The sequence below is a fragment of the Lampris incognitus genome, chromosome 16 (assembly GCF_029633865.1).
Source record: "Lampris incognitus isolate fLamInc1 chromosome 16, fLamInc1.hap2, whole genome shotgun sequence".
Taxonomy (NCBI): Eukaryota; Metazoa; Chordata; class Actinopteri; order Lampriformes; family Lampridae; genus Lampris; species Lampris incognitus.
Genome location: NC_079226.1, coordinates 36,767,910 through 36,777,784, shown reverse-complemented (window position 1 = coordinate 36,777,784; position 9,875 = coordinate 36,767,910). Strand labels below are relative to the sequence as shown.

The following is a 9,875-nucleotide window of genomic DNA, read 5'->3' as shown; positions in this document are numbered from 1 at the left end:
ATAATAATAATAATACATCTTATATAGCGCTTTTCTTATGCTCAAAGTCGCTTTACAGTAAACAGGGTGAAACAAGACAACGGATAAACATAGCACAAACGTACAGGGATGGATGGGAAGGGGGGCTACGAGAGGGAGAGGCGGCAGCCACACACGGCGCCCCCAGGTCTGCCGTCTTAAACGTTTGCTGGAAAATTGGAATCATATTTAAGATGTAATTGGCTTTATCTTCTTTTTCTTTTTAACAGTAGCGAATAACGTTTACTGGGCAACATTTCACTCCCTGCATAGACCCTCGTCATACTCTTCATTATAATTTCATTATAATTCTGTTAACCTGTTTCAATTTTGCATTCTATAAATTGTGTAAACATAACATCCATTGTACGTTGGCCCTCTTGGACGGGATCCCTCCTCTGTTCCCTATCTGACGCGAAGGTCCAAGGATAGGATATTGTGTTGCCGTAAAGGCCTCCTGAGGCTAATTTGGAATTTGTGATATAGGGTTATACCAATAAAACTGACTTGACTAGAGAAGCCAGACCAGAAGTGACGGTCCGTCAAGTGATCCGTCTGTTCTCGCCATATCGCTGGGACTGCGAATGGCATCGACTTCCGAGTACCTCCGAGCCAAGCTCTCAGGTTGACCGCACGTGTTGCACGACAAATGTGAGGAGTCCAGGGTTTCTCTTGGTCACCAATTTTACATCCGAACAGCAGCGCTCATAGGCCTCCTTAATAAGTGCAGTCGTGGTGCGTGTTTGAGCCCTAAGCGTATGCTCGCCACAGATGTGACAGCGTGTATCCCAGCTGTTGTAACATTGACGAGACATTCCTGCTGTGTTAAATCTTCCCGAAGACAAGAAATCCTACTGTTGTGGATACTCACCATGCTGCTGCCTGAAGAACATGTGCACCAACATGCGTCCACACAGCATCTGTAAAGGGGAGCAGCTTTTATAGCCCGTCTGCCCGCATCCCAGGCATGTCTAAGGCAACATTTGCATAGCACCTACCCTGAGTGCAGGCCTAGGCATGCTTGGGCTGACTAAAACAGGTTGCTTTGTGGGTAATGCGTGGGGGAGAGATGCTGGGTATACCGGGAGAAGGATGCTGACTATGGAGCTGCCAGGGAAGAGGAGAAGAGGAAGGCCAAAGAGGAGGTTTAAGGATGTGGTGAGGGAGGACATGCAGGTGGCTGGTGTGACAGAGGAAGAAGGCAGAGGACAGGGAGAGATGGAAACGGATGAGCCGCCGTGGCGCCCCCTAACGGCAGCGGCCGGAAGTAGTAGTATTAGCAGGGCTACTAGAAGACTTAAAATACGACGGGGAAGAATAGGTTACATCTACAAAACGGTATGTGATAGGAGCATTTTAAGGCGCCCCCCCCAAAATCCGCAAGACACACCCCAAAAACTCTTTCAGGGGGCAAAAATCTTGAAACCGTGAAACAATCGAGGACGTTTAATGCGCTTGAACGCGCCCCGTGTTACGTCATCAACAGGCAGACCCCCCCCTTTTTTATGTTTGGTTGGTTAGTTGTTTTTTTGTAATCAAGCGCAAAGTTGCGCGAAGTGGGGGGGCAAGCGCGCTCGGGCGCAGACATGGAGCTCAGAGGGCTGGCCGCGTCCGCGCTGGCTCCGAGTAGGAAGGCGGCTCTGGTGATCGGGGGCGCAGGGGTCGCCCTCCTCGGCCTCGGTCTGGGACTGAAGTACTTGAGACGCCCGGCGAAAGCGAGCCGCGTCGGCGTGGTGTCCCAGCTCCTGGTGCACCCCCTGAAGTCGGGCAAAGCGCTGTCCGTGGCCCTGGCGCACTTGGAGCCGACGAGCGTGACGTACGGCCACCTTAAGGATCGGTAAGAGGATCGGTGGAGAGAGGGTCACCCGGACGCCACGTTTCGTCACGCGTCCGTACGGTGACCTGAGGTCACGTATGCAAATAACCGCGAGCGTTAACCGGCGTTATAGCGGCCGTGCGCGGCGTTCACAGGGGATCTGGGAATGGCTGTGGGGGATCACAGCGTTGTGAGACAGATTTATGGGAAAGGATTGCGTTGCTGTGGCAACACACCTCCCCAAAACCGAAGCCGAGAGACTTGCTGAGACATGCTTTGCAAATTGACTTCTTGTGCTTTAATTTGCGACCGATGTGGGAATGGCGGTCCTTGTGTGAATTAGTTGGTTCGAGGGTGCTGTGTGGGTGCGCGTGCGCGCGCGTGCAGCCCTCCCAGATTAATGTAAAAATATTGCAGTAATATTACTGGACCTTTTTAATATTTTTCAGATCGGTTTTGTGTGTCCAGTTCAAGACTATTCATCGAGAAAACATCCCTTTTTCTAATACGTCTGTTTTTAGTTTTTAAGTACGACATGTTCCTCTTCGCAGAACTGCAACTTATTGCGGAGCCCAGTCTTCTTGGCAGTACTATCAATATAAAGGGTTGTAATAGTAATGAGCACATTTTTTACTTAAGTCGTTTTGCATTCCTGAGAACAGGCAGATATGAAGTGTGCCTGTAGCTGTAGCTGCCCCCCCCTCCCACCCCCCTCCCCTCCCCTCAGGTACTCATGGGACGTTATGGCAGGGCTGGTTTGCCCACTTACTAGCAAATATCCGGTTCAGGTCAGTCAGGGACAATGGCACCGGATAGAGGGAGATTTCAAAATGATGTCCGCTTTGCTTGCAGAAACTGGCTGGTGATCACAGAGGACGGCCACATGGTGACGGGCAGACAGCAGCCCCGCTTGGTGCTGGTGTCTCTGACCTGTGCAGGAGACCAGCTGTGTCTGAACGGGCCCGACATGGAAGAGCTCCGGTTCCCCCTCCACCAGCCCGACAACGCCGTCATCGACTGCAGGTTATGACAGCGTTTTAGCCGGATGGGCGCCGGGTGGGCTCCTGTTGTTTGTTGACGGTTGCAGCGTTCTGTTGGGTCAGCGGGCTTCAGATGGGCCGCTGGTAGCTGACTGACTCATTGATTTTAGTGTTTTGTCCATGTGACTGGAGTCTGGATTGAACGAGACGGAGGCCATGAACAAAATCAAAAGCAACCAAACCCCTTTACCTGAAATCCAGTCACTTTTTACAAAAAGGTGAAGAATTGAGACTGTAGTGACTGCTGGGATAGGCTCCAGCGACCCTGAGAGCAGGATAAGCGGTTTGGATAATGGATGAATGAATGAATGAATGGATGGATGGATGAATGTAAAGTTCACCTTTAGTTGATTTTAACGTTTCGCTGTTGCAACAAATGAGGTTTCGCATGTTCGGTTAAAAATTCGTCCACTGTTTTTTCAGAGCAATCCCGCCCCCGATTCTCCACTTTTAAAGTTGTTAAAAAAAATAACAAACAAAAAAAAACCCCACAAGAAAAAAAAAAAACCCTCCTGTTTTGGGTTTCTCACTCTCCTTCCTCCGCTCCAGAGTGTTCAGCGCAGACATTCAAGGCCGGGACTGCGGGGACGACGCCTCCCGCTGGCTCACTCGATATCTGGGGGCAGAGAAAACCTTTCGCCTGGTGCACTTTGAGCCTCAGATGAAGCCGAGGAGAGCAACAGAGATCGAGCCGCGGTTCCCACAGTATGAGGTAAGCTGGGTGCCAGGTTGGGCTTTTTTCTCTTCCTTACTCGAATTATAAATGTCTTATTGCAAATACCATTTCTTTTCTTTCTGTTTGATCACATTCCTGTTGTAAATCCCAGTGTTTAGATGTCATAAACACAACCTTTTTTTTGGGGGGGGGGGGTCTTTGTTCTAACCAAGCAGTTACACGCCTGAGTCTACAAATCCAGGTCCTTAGCAAAGACTGTTGGACGACTTATAGACTCAGGTGTGTAACTGCTAGGTTGGAACGAAGACCCGCACCCACAGCGGCCCTTTCTGGATCACGTCGCCCGTCCCTGTGAGGCATCAACTTCGGTTACAATGCAAGAACAGGAGAATCCTGACCGGAACGTTTAATTCTTGTTGTTTCGCCTTCCCCCCCCCAGAAGGTGGCGTACCACGATGTCGGCCCAGTCATGCTGCTGTCTGAGGCGTCTGTGGGGCATCTGGGTGGTAAGTTGGGGAAGGACCTGACGGTGGAACGCTTCCGCCCCAACATCGTCGTAAGTGACTGTGAAGCGTTTGCAGAGGTGAGGCGCCAAGGAGGACCTCCGGGGCCGTTCTCCCTCCTGTTTACAGCACCGGCCAGAGCCACACACACGCTTCTAATGTGTATACAACTTCTGTGTGTGTGTGTGTGTGTGAGATATTAATTTTGAAGACAGTTTGTCAAATTTTTAACTGCTGGATGGGTTTCATCCCAAACCCGTGACAGTAAGAAGCACGTTTGTGTTGTGTTTGTTTGCAGGATTCTTGGGAAGAGATTCAGATTGGCGACGTGTGCATGCAGCGTGTTATGTCATGCGGGAGGTAAGACACTACACACCTCACTCAGCTCCTTTAAACGCATGCACTCTAGCGTCCGGGTGGCGTAGCGGTCTGTTCCGTTGTCTACCAACACAGGGACCGGCGGTTCGAATCCCCGTGTTACCTCCGGCTTGGTCAGGCGTCCCTACAGACACAACTGGCCGTGTCTGCGGGGGGGGGGGGGAGGAAGCCGGATGTGGGTATGTGTCCTGGTCGCTGCACTAGCGCCTCCTCTGGTCGGTCGGGGTGCCTGTTCGGGGGGGAGGGGGAGACTTGGGGGAATGGTGTGATCCTCCCATGCGCTACGTCCCCCTGGCGAAACTCCTGCAGACTACCATATGCCCCCACCGATACATGTGGGGTCGCCAGCCGCTTCTTTTCACCTGACAGTGAGGAGTTTCACCGGGGGGGGGGGGGTGGCGTAGTGCATTGGAGGATCATGCTATCCCCCCCCCCCCGAATAGGCCCCCCGACCAACCAGAGGAGGCGCTAGTGCAGCAACCAGGACACATACCCATATCCGGCTTCCCACCCGCAGACACGACCAATTGTGTCCATAGGGACGCCCGACCAAGCCGGAGATAAAACAGGGATTCGAACCGGCGATCCCCGTGTCAGTAGGCAACGGAATAGACCGCTACGCCGCCCGGGTGCCCTGCAGTAATCTTGACGCTTATTGTACTTTGCCCTCGGGAATAATTACCTCCCGAGCTAACCTTTAACTTGGGTTGTTGTTAGGTGCATTTTTACCACAGTTGACCCTGAAACCGGTATCATTGATAGGAAAGAGCCTCTGGAAACACTGAAAAGGTAAGAAAACCCAATAAACGTTGCTCCAAGGAAGTTTTATGGAATAAATATGCAACCTTCGCTGTGTGTTTGTGCGTGCTTTTGAGTTAAATTCATCAATAGATGCCAACGCCCCTGTTTGTGTAGTTATAAAGAGGCTCTCATCCTTCTTGTCAAGTTAGTCAGACAAAGTTTTTCCTTCTTCACAACCAAGTCTGGGCGTATTTCAGAGAAACTCTCATCACGGACGTAGTAAGCACAGTCCATGTTGCATGCACAATAAACTTTTTGTCCAAATTTCTTTTTGTTTCGTTCCAATTGTCGTTAAAATTGAACAAAACAAAGATTATGTTGCCTGGAATTCGTAAAATAAACACTCAAGTACAAATGATGATAGACGATGTAGCCGAGCCGCTTATCCTACTCAGGGTCGCGGGATGCTGGAGCCTATCCCAGCAGTCACTGGGCGGCACGTGGGGAGACACCCTGAATAGGCCGCCAGTCCATCACAGGGCCGACACCCTCACACCTAGGGGCAATTTAGTACGGCCGATCCACCTGACCTACGGGTCTTTGGACTGTGGGACCCTCACTCATGCAGCCATTAATTGCCTTGTTAGCAATAGCAGAGCCACTCTCCTCCAGATACGTTCTCGCCGTTAGCAAGTCTTTCAGGGCTGCCACAACAAGCTAACTGTTGCATTGGCTAAGGCAGGTAGCTAGCTACTGCTCAATTAAAAAAAAAAGTAAGACATAATTTCTACCGGGTATTATATAAAAAACGTTCTTCAGCAGAGAGGAGGGTTATAATATGAGAGGAAAATTTAATTTAAAGAAACTCTGTGTTTGTACAACGATGAAGAGTATTTGCATTTTGATTTGTGGGGTGAATTTGTGGAATTGTTTGGATGTGGAGCTCGAGCAAAGTACAGACATTACTCAGTTCAACAATTACTACTACTACTACTACTACTTTTGGCTGCTCCCGTTAGGGGGCGCCACAGCGGATCATCTGTCTCCATTTCTTCCTGTCTTCTGCATCTTCCTCTGTCACACCAGCCACCTGCATGTCCTCTCTCATCACATCCATAACCCTCCTCTTTGGCCTTCCTCTTCTCCTCTTCCCTGGCAGCTCCATATTCAGCATCCTTCTCCCAATATACCCAGCATCTCTCCTCCACACATGTCCAAACCGTCTCAGTCTTGCCTCTCTTGCTTTGTCTCCAAACCGTCCAACCTGAGCTGTCCCTCTATTATACTCGTCCCTAATCCTGTCCTCCTTCTTCACTTCCAATGAAAATCTTGGCATCTTCATCTCTGCCACCTCCAGCTCCACCTCCTGTCTTTTCATCAGTGCCACTGTCTCCAAACCATATAACATAGCTGGTCTCACAACCATCTCGTAAACCTTCCCTTTAACTCTTGCTGGTACCCTTCTGTCGCAAATCACTCCTGACACACTTCTCCACCCACTCCACCCTGCCTGCACTCTCTTCTTCACCTCTCTACTGCACTCCCTGTTACTTTGGACAGTTGACCCCAAGTATTTAAACTTACTCACCTTCGTCACCTCCACTCCTTGCATCCTCACCATCCCACTGTCCTCCCTCTCATTCACACATAGGTATTCAGTCTTGCTCCTACTGGCTTTCATTCCTCTTCTCTCCAGTGCATACCTCCACCTCTCCAGGCTCTCCTCCACCTGCTCCCTACTCTCGCTACAGAGTGACAGTGACACTTTTTTGTTTGATTCACAGGGGAAATAGTCATTCTAATGAAATGTCGGCGTCTGAAAAAGATGTTTTATGTGTTATGTGTTTTGTTTGTTTGTTTTTTGGTGAAGCACCGCGTCACCTGTTTTCTTATAGAAACCTCCCCTGGTGTTTACTTCCTCCTACTCCTTTTCGAACAAGTAATATTTGTGTTTACGAGAATTTGTTTATTATGTTTGCTCTATAGGTTTATTGTTCATTTCAATTTAATATTGTTTTTTTTGTTCTTTTCTCTTTTTTACCTGTGCAAAAATAAATCAAATCCAACTTCGTCAGTGGTCACATTTTTGCAGCCATACACCTTGATTGACTTTGTCCCCCCCCCCCCCCCCTTGTCAGTGCCAGGTCTGCAGGACCTGTTATGATGCCTTTTCTTCTTCTACTCAGCTATCGTCTCTGCGACCCATCGGAGAAGCACATATATAAGTCGGCGCCGTTGTTTGGACAAATGTACACTGTCAAGAAGACGGGAGCCCTTCGGGTCGGCGATGTGGTGTACAAGATCAGCCGCTGAGAGGGCACAACCATCCCTGCAGCTTTCACCGTCAACATTTGCTCAGCACAATTAAGGTTTTTTTTTGTTTTTTTTTGCTGGTGGCAAAATCACTTTATTATAGATGCCACTGTTCACACATAATAATTAAAGGAGGAATAATAAAGGCATTATAACAGTTCAAGAATTTGGTTTATTGGCAAAGGGTCTGCTTTTGGTTTGGTAACACACACGTTCCCCAGCTTTTCTGATGGATGAGTAGACACCCCCCCCCCACCCCCCACAGCTTCTGCAGACCCTGACATGTTATATCTCAGGCCGCCTTCCGTGGCCACACGTTTAAGATAAAGGACATACTTATTTCACGTCTGACTGTCAAAAACGAGAGTCGCTTCCGGGTTGTCTCGATAGGGCGAAAGAGACATTTCAGTTACAAAATCAAGGTGTCGGTCTTCCCGTTAAGATGTGGGTCGAGGTGGTTAAACGAGTCCAGCTTCACAGAGGACTAAAAGTACTACGTTGGCCTGCCTGCAACCCAGACTACACCAGCAGTACATGACCACAGATACAGGCAATGGACCCACCATGGCATGGGCGGCGCGGTGGGCCCGGTGGTCAGCGCTGTCGCCTCACAGCGGGAAGGTCCTGGGTTCGAACCCCCAGGGCTGTCCACCCTTGGGGGTCATTCCCCCACCATCAAAAAAGACATGCATGTTGGGGTTAATACTCCTGTCTGTGCCCCTGACCGAGGCACGGCCAGACAAACTGGAGTTGGTCCCCGGGCGCTGCACGGCGGCGGCTCACTGCTCCTAGCTACACAGCTAGAATGGGTTAAGTGTAGACTGTAATTTCCCTACAGGGATCAATAAAGTTATCTAGGAATCAAAAAATGGCATGACTGCTTTCTGCAGAATCATATCAAATGAGGAACTCGACAGCTTCCAGAATGTATGCCAGTTATTTCAACTCGCGAATAGACGGGATTTTCATAGGCACTTCCAGACCTGCCACTTGTTTTCTGAAGCAGATCAGAGGCCCTCAACCCCAATTTTTTTTCCCCCAGAGTTTTATAGATGCTTATGAGGGTGAAAATAACAAATGGGGGTCATTGTAAAATTATACAATGCTATCACCTCAATGCATAGAAATTCCAATTGACTGTGTAGGACATCCCTCCATCCATTATCCAAACCGCTTGTCCTGCTCTCAGGGATGCTGGAGCCTATCCCGGTAGTCATTGGGCGGCGAGACACCCTGGACAGGCTGCCAGGGCATCACAGGGCCCACACATTCACACCTAGGGACAATTTAGTACGGCCGACTCACCTGACCCTTTGGACTGTGGGAGGAAACTGGAGGACGACCCGGGCCGGGGCGACTCCCGGGGTTCTAACCCAGGACCTCCTTGCTGTGAGGCGAGCCACGCTAACCGCTGCGCCACCGTGCCGCACTATATAAGACAGTGTTGGGAAAAAGAAATGAGTGTGGAAATACCTGAGGATGTGTGGTTACATGCCCGGGAAACTCACTGCGCCGCCACCAACTCACTGGCCTGGAGGGACTTCTGCCGGAGGGCCTTGATTCAGTTTTTATAACACCAAAGCAGAAATCCAAATTTTCTGGGACTCAGCACCCTTGCTGGAGTGTGTGTGTGTGTGTGTGTGCGTGTGTGTGTGATGAGAACTACATTACCCAGCATGCTGTGTACGTAAGAGGAGGGGCACGCAACCATATTGTAGCGAATTCGGGGGACAACGCAACCACAGGAGCTGCCGCGGCCGGGACGCGAACCCGTATCGCCCGCACCGCAGGAGGCATCGCTAACCGCTCGACTACAGGGTCAGGCCCGCGAGCCAGCGGCCAGCGTGTCTTCTTAACCATGCACGTTACACTATGTTTTAGCGCGGTTCTGGACTGAGGCATTCTGGGGGATTGTCCGGGTCGGGGACCGGAAGCAGACGGCTGAATAAAGCACGTTATTAATCGCGACTCCCTTGCCTGTCGTTCATGCACATGACATGGTGTCATGGCGTCATACCTCGATAATGGGGAACGGAGTTGGTCCGGCGAGACGAGGAATGGCAACATTTAATCCCCCCCGAGGCGTTTGATTTCACGCGACCGGCGGCATGGCCGATCTGGATTCAGAGGTTTTCCCGGTTTCGGCTAGCGACCAAGCTAAATGCGGAGGACGGTGAGATCCAAGCCAACTCCTTGATATACGCAATGGGGAAAGACGCAGAAGCCATTTTTAATTCGGTTACGTTAGAAGAGGCTTCTCGCGCTAACGATGATGACAGGGTGGTCAGTAAACTCAACGAGCATTTCGTACCACGGAGGAACGTCATCCACGAACGTGCACGTTTTCCCCAGCGCGCGCAGAGAGCTGGGGAGACTGTCGAGGCCTTGGC

At 50.4% G+C, this 9,875-nt stretch overlaps 1 protein-coding gene across 1 annotated transcript; it reads left to right on the top strand.

Annotated features, from left to right (window-relative positions):
- Positions 1-1,538: 1,538 nt before the first annotated feature.
- marc1 (mitochondrial amidoxime reducing component 1) lies at positions 1,539-7,643 on the top strand. The gene is made up of 7 exons (XM_056296212.1): positions 1,539-1,855; positions 2,687-2,857; positions 3,424-3,586; positions 3,990-4,133; positions 4,352-4,413; positions 5,149-5,220; positions 7,359-7,643. Exons 1-7 carry the CDS (start codon positions 1,605-1,607, stop codon positions 7,483-7,485), a joined length of 990 nt encoding a protein of 329 aa, XP_056152187.1. The 5' UTR covers positions 1,539-1,604; the 3' UTR covers positions 7,486-7,643.
- The last annotated feature ends 2,232 nt before the right edge of the window (positions 7,644-9,875 follow it).

Bases quoted from the DNA above. Each gene is read 5' to 3' on its own strand.
- marc1 (XM_056296212.1), top strand. From the start codon at position 1,605: ATGGAGCTCAGAGGGCTGGCCGCGTCCGCGCTGGCTCCGAGTAGGAAG. The intron at 3,587-3,989 runs GTAAGCTGGGTG...TCCCCCCCCCAG, and splicing joins CGCGGTTCCCACAGTATGAG to AAGGTGGCGTACCACGATGT. The intron at 4,134-4,351 runs GTGAGGCGCCAA...GTTTGTTTGCAG, and splicing joins ACTGTGAAGCGTTTGCAGAG to GATTCTTGGGAAGAGATTCA.